The sequence below is a fragment of the Macaca nemestrina genome, chromosome 20 (genome assembly GCF_043159975.1).
Source record: "Macaca nemestrina isolate mMacNem1 chromosome 20, mMacNem.hap1, whole genome shotgun sequence".
In the NCBI taxonomy this organism is placed as follows: Eukaryota; Metazoa; Chordata; class Mammalia; order Primates; family Cercopithecidae; genus Macaca; species Macaca nemestrina.
The window spans coordinates 61,872,482-61,899,885 of NC_092144.1; the positions used below are offsets into that span (position 1 = coordinate 61,872,482).

The 27,404-nt window shown below is 42.5% G+C and overlaps 1 protein-coding gene and 2 long non-coding RNA genes across 4 annotated transcripts in view; 2 read left to right on the top strand and 1 right to left on the bottom strand.

The window, feature by feature from the left end:
- The first annotated feature begins 1,183 nt into the window (after nt 1-1,183).
- On the top strand, nt 1,184-11,344 carry LOC105497085 (uncharacterized). The gene is made up of 3 exons (XR_011617864.1): nt 1,184-1,286; nt 6,900-7,035; nt 11,206-11,344. It is a non-coding gene; the product is annotated as an uncharacterized lncRNA (long non-coding RNA).
- LOC105497084 (zinc finger protein 649) overlaps nt 1,339-27,404 on the bottom strand; it is a 36,417-nt gene continuing 10,351 nt past the window's right edge. The window contains exons 3-9 of one of the 2 annotated variants that reach the window (XM_011767813.3): nt 24,543-24,652; nt 23,849-23,941; nt 15,904-16,109; nt 10,881-11,369; nt 7,896-8,030; nt 7,508-7,603; nt 1,339-2,796 (exon numbers count right to left, since the gene is read on the bottom strand). In XM_011767813.3, the coding sequence (XP_011766115.1) occupies nt 1,344-2,639 (1,296 nt within the window). In that variant the 5' untranslated portion in view covers nt 2,640-2,796; nt 7,508-7,603; nt 7,896-8,030; ... (2 more) ...; nt 23,849-23,941; nt 24,543-24,652 and the 3' untranslated portion in view covers nt 1,339-1,343. Of the gene's footprint in view, nt 2,797-7,507; nt 7,604-7,887; nt 8,031-10,880; nt 11,370-15,903; nt 16,110-23,848; nt 23,942-24,542; nt 24,653-27,404 lie in introns of both variants that reach the window. The other variant, XM_011767812.3, reaches the window with a different exon arrangement.
- Nucleotides 15,064-26,832, top strand: LOC139360452 (uncharacterized). The gene is made up of 3 exons (XR_011617866.1): nt 15,064-15,129; nt 16,603-16,725; nt 26,697-26,832. It is a non-coding gene; the product is annotated as an uncharacterized lncRNA (long non-coding RNA).

A 27,404-nucleotide genomic window follows, 5' to 3' on the forward strand; every position in this document is an offset into this window, starting at 1 on the left:
GAATTAACTTTAGGGTCAGAAATTTAACAGCTAATCATCACATGATCTTGGTTGGGCACTGAAGATAGACAATTAAAAAAAGGAACCCACAAATGGGAGAAGTGAATATAATGTCGTTACAGTCTCACCGATGCATCACAATGTAGCAGTCCCTGGTTGTGAGGTATCATCCAGACTTCTTTGTCTCACAACCAAGAAAATTAAGGAGTATGGACGCAAAGGGAGAGGTTGGAGTGAAAGTTTAATAAGTGAAAAAAGAAAGCTCTCCACAGCAGAAAGGGAGCCTGAATGGGTTGCCATTTTTACAACTGAATTCAAAAGCTTTTCTACGAAACTCATCTCTGTAGCTATTTGTATAACTTATCTGTGAAGCTGTCTGTGCAACTCCCCTTATCTGTGTAGCTGTCTTTAGGCAAGCACAAAGCATAGCTTCTCCTGTTTGTGTAACTGTGGGTCTGTTTTAAGTAAGACTCCTCACTCCCCCTGCAAGCTCCCATGGAGTTCACCATGTACATGCCTGAAAAGGGGAGGAAACTTCTTCCTGGGAGCCCACTAATCACACAAAGAACAAAAGGCTTCTATGCTGGGCCTTACTTTCTTATCAGAGTAGCTGCTGCCTGAGTTTTCCCCCACTCTGCTCTTTTCATGCCTGTGCTTGATTTTTCAGGCTTTCTGTTTAAAAGAATTTTGCCAAAGGCCAGCTTTAGCTGTCTGCCCAATTAATTTTTCCTTTTTTCCTCCCTCAATGTGATAACCTTAACCAGTGATGTGGGGCAGACACTATCTCCTTTAACTTTTGGAATAATTAATGCAGTAAATAGTAATAGTTCAAGATATTCTGTCTAAAAATAGACATCAGTTATACTATCTGACATATGATGAAGTCAGGAATGGAACAGAAAGCTCTCAAACAATCCTCATTTCCGCAGGGCTTCTTTGTTTCAAGAGTACTTTAATATTTTGATAAAGGCACTTCACAGTAGTGGGTTCACAGTGTTTTATTTCTATATTTCACCTGCTAAAGGATGTGGCAGAATGTACCACTGAAAATGCTGTCACATTAACTACCTTCCAGGAGTTTTTCTCCAGTGTGTACTGACACCTCTTAAGGACAAAGGCTCTCCCACCATCACTGTATTTCTACCCACTATGAGCTCACTGTTGCCATGGTGATCACCAATGATAGGGTCCCTCTTCCAAAAGAGGCTTTCCTACTTTCTGCATTCACAGGATTTCAAGCTTTGTATTGAACCATAAGCTTGAAATCTTATGGAGGACTTAACCAGGTAATCAACTAGATACTTTTGGTCAAGGCTTTTCCGCATTTAATATACAGTTTTCAATTACGTGTTTATAACATAAAAGAAGATGTAATTGATGACTGAAGGCACGACCACGTTCACTGCATTTGTAAGGCTTCTGTCCTGTGCAAAGCTTCTATTATCTCCCGAGGGTGCACATCTGGCAAGTGGCTGTCCCACAAGGACTACGTTCCTATCTGCTAGGAGCCCGCTGGTGTTAAATGGCATCTGCGGGTTCACAGAAGGTATCTGCAGAGTCACCATATTAACAGGGCTTTTCCCCTGCGTGTGTTCACTAGGACTTAAGCTATGACTTGCTGTGGAAGGACTGTCCACCTTCACTGAATCCCCCCGTTTCTCCCTTGTGTGTATTCTCTTATGTTTAACAAGGCAAGACATATAGAAGTAGGCTTTCTCACACTCATCACAGCCATAGGGTCTCTCTCCCGTGTGAGTTCTGTGATGTACAATGAGCATTGTCTTTGTAATGAAGGCTTTCCCACAGTCACTGCATTTATAGGGTTTCTCTCCTGAGTGAATTCTCTGATGTCTAATGAGTCCTGACTTCTGTGAACAGGGTTGTCCACATTCAGGACATACAAAGGGAGTCTTTCCTGTATGATATCTCTGATGTGCTACAAGGCAAGACTTCTGGCTGAAGGCCTTACCACAGTCAATGCAACCATAAGGTTTCTCTCCAGTGTGAGTTCGTTGATGTATAATGAGATTGCCCTTCTGAATGAAGCCTTTTCCACATTCACCGCATGTGTAAGGCTTCTCTCCTGTATGAGTTCGCTGATGTACAATGAGTAGTGATTTTCTGGAGAAAGCTTTCCCACATTCGCTGCATTGATGCGGCTTATTTCCCGTGTGAATCCTTTGATGTTCAGTAAGCTGAGATTTCCTGGGGAAGGCTTTCCCACATTCACTACACCCATGAGGTTTCTCTCCTTTGTGAGCTCTCTCATGTTCAGTGAGCCTGTACTTCTTGTAGAAGGTTTTCCCACACAAGCTACACCCATGGGGTTTCTTTCCTGTATGAATTCTCTTATGCTCAGTGAGCTGAGACTTCTTGAGGAAAGCTTTCCCACAGTCAGTGCATTCATGGGCTTTCTCTATATTGCGTGTTTGCTGATGTTTAAGGAATCGTGACTTAGTGCTGATGAGTTTTCTATTTTCATGGAATTCAATTTCCATAGGCATTTGTTCATGATTATCAAGGAGAAAAGCTCCATCTCCATTAAACTCAGCAGGCTCCTTTCTGTTGTATCTTCTGCTCTGGTTGGTTAAACCTAAATATGATTTCAAAGTTCTTCCATGTTCATAGTGTTGTCCCATCCTCTTCAGTATTCTTTGGTTTTGCAAGTGCTGCTGCGGATGATCATCAGCTTTCTCAATTTCTAAGAGACAGAACAATAAATCCTTCCATGATCCTCACATGGAATAAAACTGCTTCAAAGATGCCTCGGGGTTGGCTGGCTTTTTACTGGAAACCCTATGATACCAACATGGAAGGAATTCCAAGTATAAACGTTCCCTATCTGTTAAAAACCTTTTAAGAATTGCAGTTAAATACACATAAGATAAAATTTGCCGGCCAGGCACGGTGGCTTATGCCTGTAATCCCAGCACTTTGGGAGGCCAAGGCAGGTGGATCATGAGGTCAAGAGATCGAGACCATCCTGGTCAAGATGGTGAAACCCCGTCTTTACTAAAAATAGAAAAAATTGGCTTGGCGTGATGGCACACGCCTGTAGTCCCAGCAACTCAGGAGGTTGAGGCAGAAGAATCGCTTGAACCTGGGAGGAGGTTGCAGTGAGCCGAGATTGTGCCTCTGCACTCCAGCCTGCCAACAGAGCGAGACTCCATCTAAAAAAAAAAACAAAAAATTTGCCAGCCAGGCACAGTGGCTCATGCCTCTAATCTCAACACTTTGGGAGGCTGAGGTGGGAGGATCGCTTGAGCCCAGGAGTTTGAGACCAGCCTGGGCTACATAGGGAGACCCTGTCTCTACAGAAACATTTTTTTTTAATTTGAAAAAGAATAATCCTGAGTAGGGAAACAGCAGACATAGGGATTAGAATAAATAGAAAGTCACGTTAGAATGTTAGATACACAGCATTTGACTTCATCCTAATTCTATTAGACTGTTGGGTGCTAAAATATGCCCTTCTCCATTCTGTAGACCATCATCACACTAACTTTCCTAGAGCGCCAATCTCACATGTGAAGGAAAATTGCAGTCAGTACTCTAACCTTTGTTAAAATAGAGATCACAGACTGATGGAACAGACTCTTTGTGGCAATAAGATACCAAATTATAAACTAGGCCTAAGGAAACACAGGCAACGGTTAAGTCGTACACCCCCTACATTTAAAGAATAAACTATGTTCTAACTGCCACGACTTTTTTTGTTCTGTTTTTTTCTTTTTCTGTAGCAGCTAAACAAACACTGACCTTGGGACAAGCAATATTGAAACAATTGCAGCTCCCCGACCACCAGACGCTGACTAACTGATGCCCCTCACCCCCAACAGCATTCCTAACTGCAGCTATGATTGGACAGGAGACTGATCTCAATATCTTTCTCCTGAGAAACATCAGTGAGGCTGTTTTGGTCAGTTGCTGGAGTCTGTGCAGACTTTTCTTATATCCTGTAAAAGACCTCCTAGCATAGAGTCAAATTCCACCTCATTTTAATGTTAAAACTCCACTCCAAAATGAACATGGATATGTTACATATATGTTTGCTTGCTATGCACACGTTTGCTGATTCTCATAAAGATATTCCTAAGACTCCCCCATCTCTCACTGAACAGGTATGCAAAGCAAATTCTGCAAGGCAAAAAGCCTCCTGCAAGGCAAAAAAAAAAAAAAAAAAAAAAGAGTTTCCCCTCTCTTCAGTGATGTGTGTTTCTTTCACTTCCCCAAGGTCACATTACTGAGATTTGCGAATCATCTTTTGTTAGAATATAAAGTTTCTCTTTGTCTCCTCGATTTTTCAATTAACACCTTGTATCTACCTGGCTATGACACATTCTCTTATGTTCCAACAGAAAGAGAAACACAGCCATCCCTATGGACTTTCAGAATATGCAAGCGGAACACGCAGTCCTCTCCGCACAGCTCTGCCACTGCACCACATGTGGAAACTGTCACCTTCTTTATCATGCCCTACTTGCATAGATGTCATATTAGAATTTTTTTTTTCCACTTTACTGTCCCTAATATACTAATCCCTCACCTTGCCACTAACAGCCTCTACTTCCTGAATTTTGTACTTATGTCTCTGTTGGCATCGGTGAAGGGAACCCTTAAGGAACACGTTCCTACTTCTGAATCAAGACTTGAGGCAGCTTTACTTTTAGTTTTTCTTAGAACATCAACTACACAGTATTATTGCTACAATACTGCCACCAGGTGAAAGGTAACCTCTACGTAGAGCTAGAAAAATACACAACTTTACCTCCACCACCATCCTAAATTACTGGCACAGAAAACTCACAGCAGGGGCTGAACAATAAAAGTTTTACCATTACCAGACGCATCCACTTTAAGTTCCCACTTGACCGTTTCCCAGCAAATATCTTCTAACACTGGCCTCCATGTGACCAGTTTCAGGCTAATCTCTTTTTTTTTTTTGAGATGGAGTCTTGCTCTGTCACCCAGGCTGGAGTACAGTGGCACAATCTCAGCTCACTTCAATCTCTGCCTCCCGGGTTCAAGCAGTTCTGCCTCAGCCTCCTGAGCAGCTGGAATCACAGGCGTGTGCCACCACACCTGGCTAATTTTTTGTATTTTAAGTAGAGGCAGGGTTTCACCACGTTGGCCAGACTGGTCTCAAACTCCTGACCCTCGGGTGATCTGCCCACCTCGGCCTCCCAAAGTGCTGGGATTACAGGAATGAGCCACCGCACCTGGCCTTCAGGCTAATCTTCTGACAGTCCCCACATGGCCTTGCATTTCCAGCTCTACAACTTCTTGTCTTGTCATAGTTCTTCATCTTAATTCAATACCTAGCTATGTCTCTTGCATATCAGTCTGTCATTCTCCATCTTGTCTAGACCACTGTAGGTTACATTTCTTCTAAAGTCCTACAATTCTTTCTGTATTTACTATTCACTTTATCTTTGTATAGCCCTGAATTGTAACAAAAACATTTCATATGTTCAAAAGTTTAATTTGTAAATATTACATAAAAATTTGCCCTATTTTTGCTAATAAAATCTTTGCTCAAGAGAGACATTTCTGTTTCTCAGTAAATTCAGTCTCTTCTACTGTGTATTATGGCTACAGTTCATCAACTTATGGAAACAGCCCCCGAGAGACAAGCCCAGGCCCCCAACCCAATTCTAACGAAACCAGACTCGCAGAGCAAGAGGCCTTGGGATGGATAGTGTCATGAAAACTCCTTTAATAAAGATCTTGCCTTTAAGAAATGCTTAATAGATAGAAAAGTATGATCTCTCTTCAGCCTGGCTAATCTGTCCTTCGATAAAGAAATGCATGAATGACCAAGATGTATTTCAGTCTTATACAAGGAAGAACGAAAACCAGGCCCTTGACTCCAGAGTAGCAAAGGAACCTCAAGCACCACCAAATCCCACTGATATGATATCTATGGGAGTGGCTTGTGTGTGATTAGGGTGCAAAGTAGAATGGGAATCTAGAGATGGAAGATATTATTATATTGTAGTGTATTATAAACCATGTCATGAAAAGAAAATTCAAGGTGAAAAATACATACTGTCAGAATGCAAAAAACAAACCATAGTCACATACCTATGCCTCAGGTTTTTTTTTCTGTTTTTTGTTTTGAGATGGAGTCTTACTCTGTCACCCAGGCTGGAGTGCAATGGCGTGATCTCTGCTCACTGCAACCTCCACCTCCTGGGTTCAAGTGATTCTCCTGCCTCAGCCTCCCAAATAGCTGGGACTACAGGCATATGTCACCACGCCCGGATAATTTTTGTATTTTTAGTAGAAACAGGGTTTCACCATGTTGGCCAAGCTGGTCTCAAACTCTTGACCTCATGATATGCCTGCCTCGGCCTCCCAAACTGCTGGGATTACAGCCACTATGCCTGGCCTCCTGTGCCTCAGTTCTTATCTCATTTGATGAATCAGCAACTCTAGACAATGCTTATGGCATTCTCTCTCTCTTATATAAATGTATATATAGATATAAAGTATATGTATAAATGTATATACACATATATAGACACATACACATATATATATACACACACATGCATATACATATAAGTGCTGTTCTAGCAAATTAATCAAACTTGAGGAGAGGGTCTTGGGAACCTCTACTTTACAGCTGGTTGATCAGAAGCTGAGGTGACAACCTGGGACTTGCCACTGGCATTTGAAGTGGGAGACAGTCTTGGACTGATCCCTTAACCTGTGGGATCTGATGCCGCATCAGGTAGATAGTGTCAGAGCTGATTTGAAATAGAGGACACCCAGCTGATGTCTGCTGGAGAATTGTCTGAGGTGTGAGAAAACAACCCTATATATCCAGTGGCATAAATGCTGGGTTGAGTGACTATGTGAGACAAAAAAAAAACAGTTTGTTGTTTTTGCCTCAGAAACACAAAATGATCCTCTGACAAGTGATGAAGAAGAATGGGAAGATGTGAAAATCCAAGCAAGAAGAACTTACGGGAAACAACATCTAAGAAGAAATGAATAGGGATCAGTTCAGTTCCAAGAAGGGATAAAGGGGTATGTATGTTTCTTTTTTTTTTTTTTTTTTTGAGACGGAGTCTCACGCTGTCGCCCAGGCTGGAGTGCAGTGGCGCGATCTCGGCTCACTGCAAGCTCCGCCTCCCGGGTTCCCGCCATTCTCCTGCCTCAGCCTCCTGAGTAGCTGGGACTACAGGCGCCCGCCACCGCGCCCGGCTAATTTTTTGTATTTTTAGTAGAGACGGGGTTTCACTGTGGTCTCGATCTCCTGACCTTGTGATCCGCCCGCCTCGGCCTCCCAAAGTGCTGGGATTACAGGCTTGAGCCACCGCGCCCGGCCAATGTTTCTCTAAATTCCTATAAGAAAAAGAGTTCTTGTATCATATGGGGAGAAGGATATGTGGCAGCTGTTTCTGTCTCCCTAAACACTTTCACAACTGTCATGCCTTCTCTAAACGACCAGAATGTGACTTTCACTGCCTTCCTCTCTTGCTGGTTCTCTCTCACTTACCTGGATGAGTTGGACTGTGGATTTCATCTTCTAATGCCCATAGCGGTTCTCCTTGTTCCAACTTGGTGAGGGCATCAGGTTTGTTAGCTTGAAACCCTGTTTGTGGGAAATGGGAGAAGACTTAGGCTCACTGAATTGCACTACATGGCTCTGATGATAGGAGAAAGGTACATGTTAGGGACTGCATAATTTGCATGTTAGCAAATTAAAGCGTTTTTTTCTAAGATGAAGGAAGATAGTGCCTCTTCCTCTGGGACCACAGAGGGGCCTGAGGATCTGCCATTTGGGAGCATAGCAGACACACCAAAGCTTCCAGAAGCTAAGGAAGCAAAGGCCACTGACTGGGCACCCTCTGAGTGACACAGGGCAGCTGTCCTCACCCACTGACACAAGGTTGCTGTAGTTCTCCAACATCACATCCCGGTACAGATGCTTCTGAGCAGGGCCCAGGAGCTGCCACTCCTCCCAGGTGAAGTCCACAGCCACATCCCTCAGGGTCAGTGATTCCTGTAATAACACAGTCCTGCTTAATATGAAGTGTTTCTCTTTTATTGGCATGGAAGAAATATGAAGTTGTTCTGCCCATTTTCACCATATAAGTTGCACCTGTACAGTTGTCCCTTGGTATACCCAATGGAATGGTTTCAGGATGCCCCACATATACTGAAACTGTGCATACTCATGACCCACACAGTTGGCCTGGTGGAATCTGCTTATGGCACTCTGTATAAGTGAGTTGCACATCCTGAGAATATTATATTTTTGATTCAAGCTTGTATATAAGTGGACCCTTGCAGTACAAACTCAGCATGTTCACAAATAAACTGTATTCCTAGTTCTTTCAATATACTGTGACAGAAGCAAAGTCATAGTAAAATATTCTATCTTTTATAATAACCATGAAGCCATCCATTAATCCAACAAATCGTAAGTTTCTGTAATATGCAGCCATTAAATCCTCTTGCTAACATAAGAACATCTGCAGTGTTTTTCAGCACCTACTTGCAACCCTGAACTATATGCTATAGTCATATAGCATGAGCAGAATAATCTAGCATGATTCCCTTCATGTGAACTATACCATGATGTTTAGCAAAACAACAAATAAACTATGCAGTGGCTGTAAAAAATAAGCCATCATACATGTAAACATTGACATGCATAGATACATGTATATGTATACAAATGCATGTGTACATACACACACACACACACACACACACATGCAGACATAGACGTCCTCACAGGTAAATCCCTAGAACAGGAAGACAAGCATTTGTTAATGACATACTAGGGAATTAGGTAAAAAAGTATACAGAGGGGGAACTTTGTGTACTATTTAACTTGAGTCTTTCACATTGAAAAATCTATCCATGAGGTCAGGCATGGTATCTCATGCCTGTAAACCCAGCACTTTGGGAGGTGAAGGCGGGTGGATCACCTGAGGTCAGGAATCAGAGACCAGCCTAGCCAACAAGGCGAAACCTGGTCTCAACTAAAAATACTAAAATTAGTTGGGCATGGTGGCGCCTAGATGAAGCATGAGAATCGCTTGAACCCAGGAGGCAGAGGTTGCAGTGAGCGGAGATCACATCACTGCACTCCAGCCTGGGCACCAAAGTAAGACTGTATCTCAAACAAACAAACAAAAAAAACTATCCATGAATCTGTGGTTCTTTCTGATACCAAATACACAGTGTCTTTTCCAGCAACACTTCTCCAACCCTTTGATTCTCTGATGCCAACTGGGTATCCTAGAGTTCGATCCTCTGCTAACACTAACCACTGAGGGTTATCATCAGACTCTGCAAGTTTAAGGGCTCGGTCCCACAAGACTGCCCTCACATCATGTGCCGCTCTGGGGTCCCCACATTATCGCACTTCTGTCCAACTTGACCACAATTGGGGGCTGCCACAACCTTTCTGCTCAGGTTTGATAATTTGCTAGAATGACTCACAGAACTCAGGAAAATGTCACACAATTACAGTTTATTATCTAGGATACAAATGACAGCCAGGTGAAGAGGTACAGAAGTCAAGGTCCAAAGGGTGCCAAGCACAGAAGCCTCTGTTCCTGTGGAATTGCAGCACACCCTTCCCCCACCCCCCACTTCCACATGTGATCTCCAAACCCCATGGGGGTTTTTATGGAGATTCTACGATGTGGGCATGATTAAATCATCAACCATGGCTGGGCATGGTGGCTCACACCTGTGATCCCAACACTTGGGGAGGCCGAGGCAGGCAGATCATGAGGTCAAGAGATCGAGACCATCCTGGCCAACATAGTGAAACCCTGTCTCTACTGAAAAAAAAAAAAAAAAAAAAGGGTAGCTGGGTGTGGTGGTGCCCACCTATAGTCCCAGCTACTCAGGAGGCTGAGGCAGGAGAATTGCTTGAACCCAGGAGGTGGAGGATGCAGTGAGCCGAGATTGTGCCACTGCACTCCAGCCTGGCGACAGAGCGAGACTCTGTCTCAGAAAAAAGAAAAAGAAAAAAGAAATAATCAACCATTGGTGACAGAATCTGGAGGTCAGGGGTGGGACTGAAAGTTCCAACTCTGTAATCAAGGCTTGGTCTTTCTGGCAACCAGCCCCATCCTGAGGTCACCTCATTACTATAAAAGGAGCCCACCCTGAGTCACCTCATTACCATAAACTCAGGTATGGTTGAAAGGGGCTGGTTATGAAGAACAAAATAACACTCCTATCACTCAGGAAATTCTAAAGGTTTTAGGAGCTCTGTGCCAGGAACCAGAGATAGAAACCAAATATATACACATTTAAAACCATAATGAGTCATTTGCATAATTTTTTCAAGTTAAGGCATTAAAAGAGGTGAGAGGTTAACAACTGGATTTGAAAACAGGGAAGGGATCTGTATTTTCTGAGACAACATGACATTCTAAAGCAAACCCTGTGGATCTCAACAACCCAAGCCATTGCCAAAGGGAACTTTCAACTCCCTATGGTCAAATCTGTACTTAAACGCCAGTTTAGTGACCTGTTCAAGGAGCGCCTTTGAAAGCAAACCTTGCATTGTTTAGGCAACTAGGTTTATTCACAGACTAAACAGACTGCAACAAGGTTGGGTATATAGGCCGCGGTGCTGAGGGCTCCTGAAATACTGTGTTCATTAAATTCTGCTTGGTATAGTCCCAGAGAGGACTGAGAATAATCGTGTAGAAACAGCCACACGAAACTTGCTTGTGTATCTTTTGGAAGAAAGCTGTTAAGGACAAAAAGTCTATCTTGTCACCTCTAGCAGAAAGCATCAAACGAATTTTCCAAGATTTAAGTGCCATGAAATACTGACATCCCCTGAGGAAGGGACTCACATTCTCCTCAGAATCAGTGCACATCATGTAACTTACCATGATTCTCTGGGTGTGATGGTGGCCAAAGATTTTGGACACAAGTTGACACTTAATGTAACCAACAGGGTCCGGCAGAGTCACACATTATATTCCAACACTGGTCACATGTGAGCTATGTGAACAATGTATTCATGATCCCGCTTTGTCCTGGTTGAAAGGTACAGTCTAAGTCTGTTTCTCCCCAGAGCTCATTTTTTCCAATTTATACTTTTAATGTAAAGGAACTGATTTCTTTAGACTTCCACAAATCCATCAGGGAATCGAGTTAAGAATAAAACAAACCAAAAGTCACCTGGGCCTCTGTCATTTTCTTCTGTTTCAGGAAATACCCAAGAACTGGGATGCTTCATCTTTGGTTTCTTCTGGATCCTCCCTAAATTTTGGCTAAGAAATCCATTTAAGAGTGTTCCCAGAAATGATGACATCCACATGCAGGAACCTCCTCCTTCCTTCACTTGAAGTCTCTTGCTTCTGGGGAGCCAGGATCTGTGGAGTAAAAATCAAGTTCATTTGGTGACACATTCCCTCTGGGCCCAGATGCTGTCTCTGCTGCTTAAACTCTCCTGAAGTCAAGGCCAAGCAATACATCTAAGCATCCCTTTGTCAGGTGTCTCCACGTCTTTACATCCCAGGGCAATAGAACAACACTCTGAATGTGGAGAGTCATATGGGAGTGGGCTTAACTAGCAGCCGGCATATCTGACCACATTCCAGTGCTTCAAAGGAGTGTCTTTCTCCTTAAGCACAGTGTTTATAGACAAAAGAGCAGGTCAACGTGATGGCAATAAGGCGGCTTTCCTCCTCAGAGGCCTCCTGAGGCTTTCCACAATTTATTGTCCCATACTTTTATGACCAGTTTATACCGGCACCCTACAAGCCTTTTTCCCAACAATCTTGAGACACACAGAGAAGAAACACACAGGGAAAAGACAAGGCCATGTGAAGATGGAGGCAGAGACTGGAGTGATGCTGCCACAAGTCAAGGACACCTGAGAGTCTGTTGGAAAACGGGAGACAGGTGAATGAATGCAGACAGCTGTGCCAGGGGTCCCTCAAGACCACTCCCAGATGCAGTGATTCACTAGGTGAACTCACAACACTCAGTTTGTAATCATATTCATGGCAACCACTGATTACTGTGAAAACATACAGAGCAAAACCAGCAAAGGGAAAAGGTACATGTGGCAAAGTCTGGAGGAAGCCTGACACAAGTTTCAAGTTCAGTCTCTTTGGAGTCACACAGGATACACTTGATTCCTCCAGCCACAAGTTGTGACAACACACGTGAAACACTACAGACCAAGGAAGTTTATTAGAGAGAAATTGTGTGCCCATGGTTTTTATTGGGGGCTGATCATGAAGGTGCTTACTGGCTAACATACACCAAAACTCCAGAATCCTAGAGGAAAGCAGGTGTTCAGGATAAACCACATTGTTTGAAAAAACAACTTAGGCACAGTGAGCCACTCTTATTAGGAAATGGTGAGACAGCCTCCAAAAATCTAAGCTTCCAAACACCAGATGCTATGGTTTGAATGTTTGTGCCCTCCAAAATTCATGTTGAAACTTACTCTCCAATGCAGTGGTATCAAGAGATGGGCTTTTAGGAAGTGATTAAGTCATGAGAGCTCCTCCCTTGTGAGTGGCATTAAGGCCCTTACACAAGAGGCTTTGGCCAGGCGCAGTGGCTCATGCACGTAATCCCAGCACTTTGGAAGGCTGAGGTGGGAGGATCGCTTGAGGCCAGGAGTTTGAGGCTGCAGTGAGTTGTGACTGCACCACTGAACTCTAGCCTGGGCAACACAGCAAGACCCTGTCTCTTCAAAAAAAAAAAAAAAAAGGCCAGGTGTGGTGGCTCACACCTGTAATTCCAGTACTCTGGGAGGCAAAAGTGGGCAGATCACTTGAGCTCAGGACTTGGCAACATAGTGAAACCCCATCTCTACAAAAAATACAAAAATTATCCAAGCGTGGTGGCATATGCCTGTATTCCCAGCTACTCAGGTGGCCAAGGCAGGATTGCTTGAGCCTGGGAGGTTGAGAGGTTGAGACTGCAGTGAGCTATGATGGTGCCACTGCACTCCAGGCTGGGTGACAAAGTGAGACTCTGTATCCAAAAAAAAAAAAAAAAAAAACCTAAAGAAAGAATAATAGTAATAATAAAAATAAAAGAGGCTTCACACACACATCGGCCCTTTTTGCTCTTCCGCCTTCTGCCACGTGAGGGCACAGCATTATTCACCTCCAGAGAAATAGGGACAAAACACTATATTGAAAGCAGAAATTGGGCCCTCGCCAGACACCAAACCTGCTGGTGCTTTGATCTTACATTTCCCTGTCTCCAGAACTATAACAAATAAATTTCTGTTGTTTATAAATTATCCAGTCTCAGCTATGTTGTTATAGCAGCACCAACAAGACTAAGACAGCATCCTACAATTTAATTCAATTCTGAGACTGTGTATCTGGACATAGTGTCAGATACCATAGATTAAGTGCTCAGTTCAAGCCTGCCCCCAACTTCAGATGCAAGTTGCAAGCAGCAGGTTGTCACCTGTATCTCTGATAGACCAGCTATAAATCAGGATTCACACGGCCTCCTCCTCAGGTTTGATTAATTTGCTGGATTGCTCACAGAACTCAGGAAAACACTTAACATTTACTGGTTTATTTTAACTCTTTTACTGTCTAGAAAAACAAAGTGCAGCTTGCTGCCAGCGCTTATTTAACTTGTCATAAATATGCTCTTTGAGGCTGCAGTAAATCTGATTTTCAATGTGGAAATAAAATATAAAAGCTGTTCTAGGAGTTATTTCTAATCAGAACTAACATCAGAATCATCTGAATCATCAGAATTGTCTATTTGGAAAAATCGGCTCCATCTAGCGAGTCTTCAGCCAAGAACTGCTTGAGAATGATGTTAACATCACGTGTAGGAATGCTATGTTTTTTAGGATTTGACATTTTCAGTGATCAAGAACTACCACATTTTGTAAATGGAAATACCACTACTAAAAACAGAATGCTATAAATAGAATGATGTCTTTTATTTCCAAAGTCCATCTACTAGAACAATATGAAAATAATAAAAGCGAGACCGTTCATGACAAAGTTATCTCGGGGTAAATGCTCCAGCTGCAAGCATCGACGGTGAATATTCTCAGGGCAAATGGGAAAAGGAATAAAGGATATTACAAAGGATACAGATGAAGAGCCAGATGGAAGGGATAAAACAGGGCAAAGTTTGTAGCAAGGGGCGTTGGACTTCCATGCCCTCCAAGGCAGCTTATTAGAGATTCAGTGCACCACCCCTCAGGCACCTCCACCTGCTCAAGAATCTGTAAGTTCCCCAGAAGTTCACCAATCCTTTTGAGTTTTTATGCCAGTTTCATTATATGGGCATACTTGATTAAAACACTAACCACTGGTGATCAACTCAACCTTCAACCTCCCTGTTGCCAGGCAGAGCTAAAATTTCCAACCCTCAAATCACACAGTTAGTTGCCCTGGCAAGCAGCCTCCCCCATCCTAAGGTCAGCCAGAAGCACCCAGTCACCTGCCATCTCAATGCCACACGAAGACACTTATCCCTGAAGAGGTTCCAAGGGTTTTAGGAGACATGTGCCAGGAAACAGGATAAAGATCAAGCACACATTTCTTATAAATCATAACAATCATAGCTGGGTGCGGTGGCTCACGCCTGTAATCCCAACACTTTGGGAGGCTGAGGCGGGCAGATCACCTGAGGTCAGGAGTTCAAGACCAGCCTGGCCAACATGGTGAAATCCTGTCTCTACTAAAAATACAAAAATTAGCCGGGCATGATGGTGCGGGCCTGTAATCCCAGCCGCTCGGGAGGCTGAGGCAGAAGAATCGCTCGAAGCCAGGAGGCGGGGGTTGCAGTGAGCTGAGATCTCATCACTGCACTCCAGCCTGGACAACAGAGCTAGATTCCGTCTGGGGGATGGGGGGAAACTTTGATCCTCAAATACTCAAGGAGACTGATGCTTAAGCAAACTAAATATTGCCTGAGAAGGGCTCCATACTTCTATATTTGAGTCCTTGTGGATAAACTGCAGACAAAATTGAAAACCGAACTTAATCGTATGCACCTGTAACAATAGCTGAGCGTTGCCAATCCCAGCGGCCATAGTGATAGAATGCTGAATGTTCCAATGGCGTTCAAATAAGGCAAACGACGAGTGGTAACCAATCTCACTGTTTCTGGACCTCGCTTCCGATTCCCGTATGTCACTTTTTTGTCTATAAATTTGTTCTGACCACGAGGCACCCCTGGAGTCTCTGTTAATCTATTGTGATTCTGGGGGCTGCCCAATTCGCGAATCGTTCATTGCTCATTTAAACTCCTTTAAATTTAATTCCGCTGAAAATTTTCTTTCATCACTGATTTGAGTAATAATGAAACTTCGGTCTCCCCGCACAGCCGGCTCTGCATGAATTGCTCTTTCTCCATTGCAATTTCCCTATCTTGACAAATCGGTTCTGTCTAGGCAGCCGGCAAGGGTGGGCGGTTATAGTTTCACAACTCAACCACCAGCCAGGGGCCTGGGCTTGTAAAATATCAGATTTTACAAGACTCTGAGCCCCATATGCCTGGACCTTCCCTAAACACTTAACACACATCCCTGATTCACCCTAAAACCTACACCAGACACCCTCGTAGGCTGCCCAGCACCCCGGCTTCATCACCGACTTTAAACTGCGGCGTTTGAAGTGATAATAATGGGGTCGGTGATGAAGCCGGTGTGCTGGGCAGCGTCCCCCTACAGTTCTCGATCCAGTGATCGACAGCCCTACTAACAGAGTGACCCTCAGAGACCCCAAACTTTGACGCCGAATCTCAGTCGCTGAACCCGACAGACCGTTAACGCCCGACAACCAGAACTCTCCCATGCCGGACCGCAAAGGCTCCACCGCCCAGGCCGCCACCTCTCCCCACAGGCTCCTCAGAAGCTCCCTGCCACTTTAACCTACTCCACGGAGAGACCCAAACGCTCACCTGATTTTCTCCTGGCTACACCTAAATTCCGTGATTGCTTCCTTTTCTGGCCCTTAAACCCCGGCATTGGCACCGGCCTACGGCGGCCGACGAGGGCGAGAGTCGATTCTGCTGCGCTAGGACGACCGGATTTAGGCTTCTCTTCAGGGATGTAACATGTCCGCACCCTGTGCCACGGCTCTCTGGGCGCGGCCATCTTGGTAGATCTGACGTACAGAAGGGAAACAGTTGTTCTTGTATCATTAACCGGGATGGCTCTCCTGAAAACAAAAATCTGAAGCGCAGTAAACATTTTCTAGAGTTTACTGAACAAACAGCAGTTCATGAATTGGGAAGCATCACACCAAAAGAAGTCTCGTGGTCCTTTTATGCTTAAAGCATTAGACGCAAGTATTCATAGGGTGAATGAAGAAGTAAAACAAAGAAATTATTTGATCAGTTACAATTATAAAAATGGATTTTAAAATTTGCCTTGAAAAGTCCCTAATGACATAATAGTATGTGAATTGGCCGCTTTTGATCGGTTGAAATTGAGTTTTGTCTTTCCCTAACACAAGCATTTACCAGAAATGACTCAAGTGAATTGTTGCTTATGTTTACAGGTTAAGCAAGGTTAAGGCTGTTTTTAAGGTCTACCAGGTTTTGTTTTCTCAGGAGTTTTTCAAGTCTGGTCTGCATTTTAATTTTGCTTTGACACAGGAGACAGTGAAACGGCACTGATGTGTTCCCTCTCCTGACACCTCAACCCCTGCACTGTGAGATTAGAGCACCAACACCACTGCACAAGCCACACAGATATTCAGAGGCTCAAATGGAACCAAGGTCAGCACAGTACCAACTATGTCTACCTCAGTGAGCTGGGGAGAGGTGACTGCACCCTTTATTGACTGACTACTAGGAAACTGTCAAGAGGCAGCCCACTGAGCATGGCCATCTTAGGGGAATTTCAGGTGTCCCTACAGCAGAGAACATGCCTTGAGAAAGGGGGGAAAAATAGGCCACTTAGCTTGAGTAGTCAAGGCTCATGACAAGTCACTGCATCTCAGTTACTGACTTTAAAGTTGTGAGTGAGGATCGATATATATATTCATATTAAAGATTGCTTTTTGCTTCAGGCTGTTTGGAAAACACCAAGCATAGAAATTTGAAATTGTGTTCTATGAAAAAACTGGATACAAAAGCCACTATCAAGGCAGGGGGTGGGACTTGACTCAAGAGGCCAGGCTCCAACACTAGACCAAAAAGAGGACTAGCTAAAACAGCAACAGGGCAGAAGCAGCTTTTCATAAGACATACCTGCTAGTATGCCATGTCATGTTTACCATTTCCACGGTAACACCTGGGAGTTATTGCTGCTTTCCATGACAAGCTGATGACCTGAAAGTTACCACCTTTTCCTAGAAATTTCTGCATAATCCACCACTTACTTTGCATATAATTAAAAGTGGGTAGAAATATGACTGAAGGGCTGCCTCTGAGCTGCTACTCTGGGCATACTGCTCCACAAGGAGCAGTACCTCTGCTGCTGTTGTACATTGCCACTTCAATAAAAGTTGCTATCAAAGGCCGGGTGCAGTGGCTCACGCCTGTAATCCCAGCACTTTGGGAGGCCAAGGCAGGCGGATCACGAGGTCAGGAGTTTGAGAGCAGCCTGGCCAATATGGTGAAACACTGTCTCTACTAAAAATACAAAAATTAGGCTGAAGACCATCATTCTCAGCAAAGTATCACAAGGATAGAAAACCAAACACTGCATGTTCTCACTCATAAGTGGGAGTTTAACAATGAGAACATATGGACGCAGGGAGGGGAACATCACACACTGGGGCCTGTCAGGGGGTGGCAGACTGGGCGAGGGATAGCATTGGGAGAAATACCTAATGTAAATGACGAGTTGATGGGTGCAGCAAACCAACATGGCACATGCATACCTATGTAACGAACCTGCACGTTGTGAACATGTACCCTAGAACTTAAAGTATATATAAAAAAAATACAAAAATTAGACAGGTGTGGTGGCACATGCCTGTAGTCCCAGTTACTCGGGAGGCTGAGGCAGGAGAATGGCGTAAACCCGGGAGGCGGAACTTGCCGTGAGCCAAGATCCGGCCGCCGCACTCCAGCCTGGGTGACAGAGCGAAACTCCATCTCAAAAAAAAAAAAAAAAAAGAAAAGAAAAAAAAAAGAAACGTAAGATGAAGTTTTTTTGTAAAATGGAGTTAGTTATGTCAATGTCAAGGGTGCTCTGTACATGTTGGGAATTCAAAACAGACAACTCCCCATTTTTCCCTCCCCCCTCCCCCGAGATGGGGAGTCTCTCTCACTCTTGTCACCTGGAGTGCAATGGCATGATCTTGGCTACTGCAATCTCGTGACCCACTACGCTTGGCCTTAATATTTTCTATTATCGTTTATGTTAACTCTTTTTAAAGAAATCCTTCCCCACATTAAGATCATAGAAACATTATCTTATATTTTCTTCTAACACTTTTAGAGTTTTGCTGTTCAATTCAGGTTTCCAGGGGTTAGCAAACTGCTGCTCATGAGCCATATCCAGTCCACAGCCTGCTTTGCCCTTGAGCTAAGATTGGATTTTAATATTTTTAAAGAGTAAAATAAATAGAATATACAACAGAGATCATATGTAGCCCGCAAAGCCTGAAATACTTACTATCTGGTCTTGCTCCAAAATAATCTGCTGACTTTTATAGTCTAATACAGGAAATACTGATTTATGTAGGATATGAAGTGGCACTTGTAATCCCAGCCACTGGGGAGGCTGAGGCAAGAGAATTGCTTGAACCTGGGAGATAGAGGTTGCAGTGAGTGGAGATTGCACTACTGCACTCCAGCCTGAGCAACAAAGTGAGATTCCGACTCAAAAAAGCAAAAAAAAAAAAAAAAAAAAAAAAAAAAAAAAAAAAAAAAATCCCAAAACTCCCCTTGAGGTGCATTTACCAGTTTGCTTACACTATCTTTTTTTTTTTTTTTTTTTTTTTTTGAGACAGTCTTGCTGTCACCTAGGCTGGAGTGTAGTGGTGCGATCTCAGCTCACTGCAACCTCTGCCTCCTGGGTTCAAGTGATTCTCCTGCCTCAGCCTCCCAAGTAGCTGGGATTACAGGTGTGCATCACCACACCCAGGTAATTTTTGTATTTTTATTAGAGACAGGGTTTCACCATGTTGGCCAGGCTGGTCTCAAACTCCTGACCTCAGGTGATCCACTCACCTCAGCCTCCAACAGTGCTGGGATTACAGGTGTGAGCCACTGTACCTGGCCTGTGTTTTGAAAATAGATAGATGATCTCTGTTTTAAAAGTCTGATTTTGGCTGCAACTGTGTATATAAAAGACCTCTCAGCAATCTTGTGCCTTGGTTCCCCTGAAACAGATACCTCACCTATATTTGGTTGTTGGTTATCTGGAGACAAATAGTATCCTGTGTGACTGAAAAAGATCCCTGGAATCTGTGCCTGTATGTCTCAGAACACCGTCATATTTACCTGTATTTTATTTCATTGGATTTTATTTTTCATGCTATACTGTAACCTTTGCCTTTCTTGGAGTCTTATGTAAATATAACTTGTGGAGTCATGTGAGACTGTTCAACATCTTACCCTGAGTAACTGCTATAATTGCAGTCACCTATTTTAAGGAAAAACATCGTGCTTGAAAAGGAAACATATTTTTGTAAAATTAAAATCAAGTTCAATGTATTTTAGAATTTATTCTCAATTTAAGAAAACAGTTTAGGAGACTTTCCTGCTACATTCTAGAGAGGGATTAATAAAAACATGTCTTACATTTGGCTTATGATGTTTCAAAGGGAAACACATCTTGCACACCTTGTGGCTATGAAGGAAAGAGCTTATTTTATTTGACTATAGGATCAAGCCACATTATCCATTCATGCAATAGAACCAGGACTGCAACAATTATTTAATTTCCATCTCTCTGATATCAGGGACTATTTCTCAAACTATTTAGAATTCAGAAGGGGCATGAAACCTGGAAGACTCATTTTCCTCAATCCCCAAATATTTCATTGGTTTACAAGAAACAAAACCCTGTATAAAGATGATGGCTTCTACTATATTTCATCCAATCTGAGATACCTTTGGTTGTACGGCACACCACAATTTTATACACCAAGTTCTCCATTTAAATACATTAAGCCATCAATTGTATGCCACATTATTTTAGCAGTGGTAATATGTTGGAAAAATGTCTACCTTAGAATTCATGAGACAAAGTTTTACCCAAGAGCAGCACAACATCTTCCAGACCCATTTACAAATACTAGCAAACACTAGGGGCATAAAGATATATAGTATTGTAATGAGTTTTTTACTAAAACAATGAACCACTGCAGTTCTGTGGGGACCCGAAAGCCTGAGGGTCATGACTGGCTCAGCATTCCACTGGAGGCTTTATGATCAAACAGCAAACTGTTTACCATGAATGCAGAATGTGAGCAAACTCGCATCTGCACCTGCCGCCAGAAGGTATGCTGAGGGCAATCACTCCCTGGTGCTGTGCTCCTTGAGATTATCTATTGGGACATCTGGAGCCTACTGTTCAAAGAATGCAGTCATGCAGGCCTGTACTAAATCAAGCAGCTGACTGACAACCACCCCCTCCTCATTTTCTTTACTCAGTAAATAGGAAGTGCTGTAGAAGCTCAGAGCCCTTGTTCACTAGAAGCAAGGAGCCCCTGACCCCTTCTTCCAAACATATTCTTTTGTGTTTATCTTTATTCCCACATTCATCCTCCTTTGTTCAGTCCAGTAGGGTCCATGGCACAGTTCAATTATAATTTACATAGCATTATACAAAGATTCAATGCAGATATTCTATGGGAAGGCTTTATGCACATTTAAGCATACATACTACAAATTCACAATTGTGATGCTAACACATGCAGTTCCCAAATATGAACAATCATTTTTTATAATAAAAATAGGTACAAAACACTTAAATATTTGGTATTATTCTGATATTTTTTGCTTTGTTTTCTGACAAGCATATTTATTTACATATTTAATACTTTCTATAATGCTGATTATATGAGAGCAGAAAAAAAATTATGAAAAAGCATGATTTCCCAGATTCATTAACATACAAATTTATTTTTTCTTTTATTTTCTTTCTTTGAGACAGGCTATCACCCAGGCTGGTGAAATCTTGGTTCACTGAAACCTCCACCTCTTGGCTCAAGTAATTCTCCTGCCTCAGCCTCCTGAGTAGCTGGGACTACACATGTGCACCACCATGTCCAGAAAATTTTTGTATTTTTTGTAGAGACAGGGTTTCACCATGTTGAAAACACTGGTCTTGAACTCCTGAGCTCAAACGATCCTTCCACTTTGGCCTTCCAAAGTGCCGAGATTACAAGTGTGAGTCACTGCACCTCACCTAAAGTACAGAAATTCTCCCTTAGTGTCAATTATCTGAAACTGATGTAACTGCCTTTTATCCCAACAACATCCCCACAATCAATAATACATAGATGTTCCTTCCTGTTTGTTCCCACTGGCTTATATTCAATTGACATTTATTGGAAAAGGTATTACTTCCTGACTGGCATCATGCCCAGCACTATTCTCTGATAAGAAATGATGTGTAAGCTTGAAATTAAAGTTTGTTCACGTTTTCTGCAGCCTCGAGGTTTCACTCCTATATTAACCTTGTGGTATAATGAGCTAGCTCTTCTCACTGCAAACTTTCAGATATTCACTTCATTTATTATTTCTCTCCTTTGTGTGTTTTCTGATGTAGAATGAGGCTGAATTTGCGGGAGAAGGTTTTCCAACACTCAGTGCATTCATAAGATTTCTCACCTATATGCGTTCTTTGATGTATAATAAGATGTGACTTCTGGGCAAAAGATTTCTGACATTTGCTGCATTCATGGGGTTTCTCTCCTGTATGTGCTTTCTGATGTAAAACCAGGCTAAACTTGATGGGGAAAGTTTTCCCACATTGACTACATCCATAGGGTTTCTCTCCTGTATGGATTCTTTGATGAGTAGTGAGACTAAACTTATGAGAGAAAGTCTTCCCACACTCAAGGCATTCACAAGGTTTCTCTCCCAAGTGAATTCTCTGATGGATCAGGAGATAGGACTTCCGGCTGAAGGCTTTGTGACATTCTCCACATTCGTAAGGTTTCTCTCCAGTGTGAGACCGCTGATGAATATTCAGGTGTGACTTTTGGCTGAAAGCCTTCTGACACTGACTGCACTCATAGGGTTTTTCCCCTGTATGAGTTCTTTGGTGTAGGATGAGACTAAACTTGATGGAGAACATTTTCCCACATTCATTGCATCCATAGGGTTTTTCTCCCGTATGAGTTCTCCAGTAAGTATTGAGGAATGACTTTACACTAAAGCCTTTTCCACATTCACTGCAGTGATACGGTTTCTCTCCTGTGTGAGTTCTCTGATGTCTACTGAGCTCAGATCTCTGGATGAAGGTTTTCCCACATTCATTACACCCATACAGTTTTTCCCCAGTATGGGTTTTTTTAATGTAAAATGAGGCTAAACTTAAGGGGGAATGTTTTTCCGCACTCATCACAACCATAGGGTTTATCTCCTGTGTGAGCTCTCTGATGGCTCATGAGCTGTGACTTATTGCTGAAGCTTTTCTGACATTTGCTGCATCCATAGGGTTTCTCTCCGGTATGAGTTATTTGATGTAAAGTGAGTTTTGACTTATCACTAAAACCTTTCTGACATATACGACACTCAAAGCATTTCTCTCCTGTGTGAGTTATTTGATGTTTATTAAGGCATGACTTATCAGTAAAAGCTTTCCGACATTTATTGCACTCATAAGGTTTCTCTCCTGTATGGGTTCTCTGGTGTAAAATGAGACAGGACTTCCTGCTGAAGGCTGTCTGACACCTACTGCATCCACAGGGCTTCTCTCCTGTGTTTTTTGATGCTTAATGAGGTCCGACTTCTGGGAAAAGGCTTTCCCACAGTCACTGCAGTCATACTGTTTCTTTTGTTTTTGAGGTTTCCAGTGTTTTATGAGCTGTGACTTATGACTGAAAGCCTTTACACATTCATTATATTCATTGTATTTCTCTTCAGCATGAATTTTCTCATGCTTAGGATAAAGAAAAACTTCGTCATACCCATTACATTCATCTTCATTTCTTGCATAGCTTCTATTTTGAATAAAGTACTCTAGATTAGGATTCAGGTGTTTCCCAAGTACAAAAGGGGTATGAAGGTTTGAGCTCAGACGAGATATTATTTTGCCAAATGTATGATATTTGTGGTGCCTCTCCATAGTTTCAAGGCTGCTTTGATTTTCTTGGTGCCATTCTGTGTGATCATTGAATTGCCAGACATCTTCTAGAAAGGAGACCAATTAATCCACTTGATCATGTAATAAAAGGGGTAGATGTTCACAGCAAGGGCCAAGGAGAGAAGAGGAAGTGAAACTGGGTAGAGAATGAAAATCTGAGACATTTGTAAATGGAAGAAGAAAAAAACAGAAGAAACTATGAGAGGTATGAAACACACATAAAATGAAGATAAGGGAGGAAAATTTAGGAATACTTGAAAACGGGGCTATGACTATGGATTAGGGGGATGGAGACAGGGAAAAGCAAGTAAACTAAACATGCCAGGGAGAAAGATTAACCAGGAAAGCAAGTTCTGAGATGAGCCAGAGAGGGATTTGATCAGAGTACCTAAAAGAAGAACATGGATTCTTTTAAAAGTCAAGCAAAAGAGTTCTAATATGGAGAGATTAAAAAGTGGAGGCAGTATTAAGGTATGTGAGGAGCTTACATCAGCTGTTCTTAGTCACATTCACAGCTTTAAGAACTTCAAAAACATTTCTCCAAACAGCATTTCAGAGGTGCCCCCCTATTTCTGCTTAACTGGGGTATTACTTCACGTTCCCCTACAGGACTGGTTTTTCACTTACCTGGACAAACCTGACTCTGGATTTCTTCCTCTAGTATCCATGGTTTTCCTTGGTCCAACCAGAATAATGCATCTGCTTTGGCAACTTGATACCCTAGAAAAGCATCAAGGAAACTCATAAAGGACACATGAACGCAAATACTAGGGCTACAAGACTTCTGAAAAATTATGTACTTTTTTTTCAGCTGGAGTCTCACTCTGTCTCTAGGCTGGAGTGAAGTGGTGTGATCTTAACTCACTGCAACCTCTGCCTCCTGGGTTCAAGTGATTCTCCTGCCTCAGCCTCCCAAGTAGCTGGGACTACAGCTGTGTGCTATGACACCCAGCTAATATTTCTATTTTTAGTACAGATGGGATTTCACCATGTTGGTCAGCATGGTCTCGATCTCTTGACCTCATGATCCGCCCCCCTTGGCCTCCCAAAGTGCTGGGATTATAGGCGTCAGTCACCACACCCAGCCAAAGATTACATTTAAGGAGTTAAATAATTTGTATCTGGGCCAAGTAAAGGCCTTCAACGTCCTTTGGAAATGAGAGAAAAACACTCTGTTAGAGGCCAGAAAAGTACTAAAAATCTATAATGTATTAAACTGAAGTCTGAAAAAAGTAAAGTATTTGTGAGGCCCGACCCTTTTTAATTACTCAGAAAGGAAGGGCAATTGATTGCCTACACTACCCAGAAAAACTATGCTTACCCAGTGATACCAGGTTGCTATAATTTTCCAACATCACATCTTGGTACAGATTCTTCTGAACAGATGTCTTCTGTGAAACCCACAGCTACATCCTTGAATGACAGTGAGCTCTGTAATAGAACATTCCTACTCAAATTCTAAAGAATTACCATTGTGTAATGCTATTAATATAAATGATAATTTCTTATAATACATTTTCCCAGAGTAAGTTATTTGGCTGCCTTCCATGTAACTAGTTTTGCATTATAATATATAGGAAAAAATGTTTTAGTTAAAATATCCTATTTTGGTACTTCCATTCATTCACTGATTCACATATTTAATCATTCATTCACAAAAGAGAAACAGAACCTCCTTACATCCTTTAATAAAGTATTTAATCTGCAGTCCCCAACTTTTTTGGCACCACGGATTGGTTTTGTGGAAGACAATTTTTCCACATATCAGAGCAAGGGGATGGTTTTGGAATGATTCAAGTGCATTACATTAACTGTGTACTTTATTTCTATTATTATTACATTGTAATATATAATGAAATAATTATACAACTCACCATAATGTAGAATCAGTGGGAGCCCTGAGCTTGTTTTCCTGCAACTAGATGGTTCCAGCTGTGAGTGATGGGAGACAGTGACAGATCATCAGGCATTAGATTCTCATAAGGAGTGTGCAACCTAGATCCCTCGCATGTGCAGTTCATAACAGGGTTTGAGCTCCTAGAAGTATCTAATGCTGTCTCTGATCTGACAGGAAGGGGAGCTCAGATGGTTATGCACATGATAGGGATTGGCTGTAAATACAGATAAAATTTGCTCACTGGCCTGGCCCACTTCCTCACAGGCCATGGACCAGTAGCAGGGGTTGGGAACCCCTGTTCTAGAGAATCATTCAGCCTGAGGGTGAGCAAGAGACACTTAGCAAAAATTCACTCAAATTCACATTTAGATATGCCAATGCTGATACAGGAAACCATAAGAATACACAAAAATGTTTTGAGATTATTTTAAAGATGGTGAAAAAGGATTAAGGGGGAACTTTCAGGTTTTGCACTATAAACTTCTACATTGTTTGAAAGTTTGATACTGTGAATATTTTCTTTTTTGAAATTCATTCAAGTTGGAGAAGTATTATAAAGATGATGATTTTGTTTAGAGACAGAGTATTGCTCTGTTACCCAGGCTGGAAGGCAGTGGCATGATCACAGCTCACTGCAGCCTTGACCTCCTAAGCTCAAGCGATCCTCCCACCTCAGCCTCCTGAGCAACTGGAACTACAGGTGTGTGCCACCATGCCCAGCTAACTTTCGTATTTTTTTGTAGAGATGGGGTCTCACTATGTTGTCCAGCTGGTTTCAAAGTCCTGGGCTCAACTGATCTTCCCAACTCAGCCTCCTAAAGTGCTGGGATTACAAGGGTGAGCCACCACTGCCCAGCTGACATTGTGAATATTTTGAGCTTAATATAATTGGAATTAAAAAAAAAAAAAAAAAAAAAGAAGTAGGTAAGTATTGACTTTGAACAGAGAGCTGACACTGCATTCTCGGGTATGAAGAGATTATGAAGGAAAAATCTAAGACTCTGTCAACATAACTTGGAACTGTTTACTAATCAATGTAAATAGGAGTTTCTCTACCTCAGCACTACAGGTTGAGCATCCCTGATTCAAAATTCTGAAACCTATAATGCTCCAAATTCTGAAATTCTTTTGAGGGCTGACATGATGCACAAAGGTCACACTCAAAGACCAGGACATTTCAAATTTTGGATTTTCAGATTAGGGATGCTCAACTAGTAAGTATAATGCAAGCATTCTGAAAAAAAAAAAAAATCTAAAATCTGAAACACTTCCAGTTTCAAGCATTTCTGATAAGGGATGCTCAATCTGCATTTGTTGGAGGCCAAGAAAATGGGGTCGTGACCAATTCAGTATACCACTGGAGGCTATATGAGCAAACAGAAAACTGTTCTCATGAAAGTAGGATGTTGGAAAACTGACAATTTGCGTTGCCTCCAGAAGGAGTGCCACGGGCAGTCATACCCCAGGCACAGTGTTCCTTGTGGTTTGTAGGCAGCCGAAAGCCCATGGGACATGATCAACTCAGAATTCCACTGGAAGCTATATGATCAAACAGCAAACTGTTTTTCACGAATGCAGGATAAGAGCAAACTCATGACTGTGCCTGCCGACAGAAAGTTTGCTGGAGGCTATCACTCCCTGGCACTGAGGTTATCTACTGCAACATCTGGAGCCTGTTGTTCATGGAATGCAGTCTTGCAAGCCTACTCTGGACCAACCGGCTGACCCCCTTCTTCCACCCCCCTTCTCACTATCTCTTTTGCCTAATAAATATGGAGGGCTGTGTAAAGCTCAGGGCCCTTGTCCACTACAGGCAAGGTGCTCCCTGACCCCTTCTTCCAAATATATTCTTTTGTCTCTTGTCTTGTGTTTCCACATTTGCCCCCCTTTGTTCAGTCCACCAGGGATTGTGGCAGGGTACACAGTGCCCTCCCGACCCTGGAACAGTGACAGAATCAGGTGCTCCACACTGGTCATCTATAGGAATATCTGAAGACTGTTGTATAAAGAAAGTAATTATGTGTACCTGTGATGAGTCAAAGCAGCTGACCAACCATTACCTCTCTCTCACTATTGATTCCACCTAATAAATATGAAGGGCTGTAGAAGCTCAGAGCTGCCTTTGCTCACTAGAAGCAAGGAGCCCTCTGACCCCTTATTTTAAGATGTATCTTTTTGTCTTTGTCTTCACTTCTACATTCGTCCCCCTTCATTCAATCATGTAGGAACAGACTGCGACATGCACTGACATTTTGGGTTGGAGAATTCTTTATTTTAAGGCCCGGT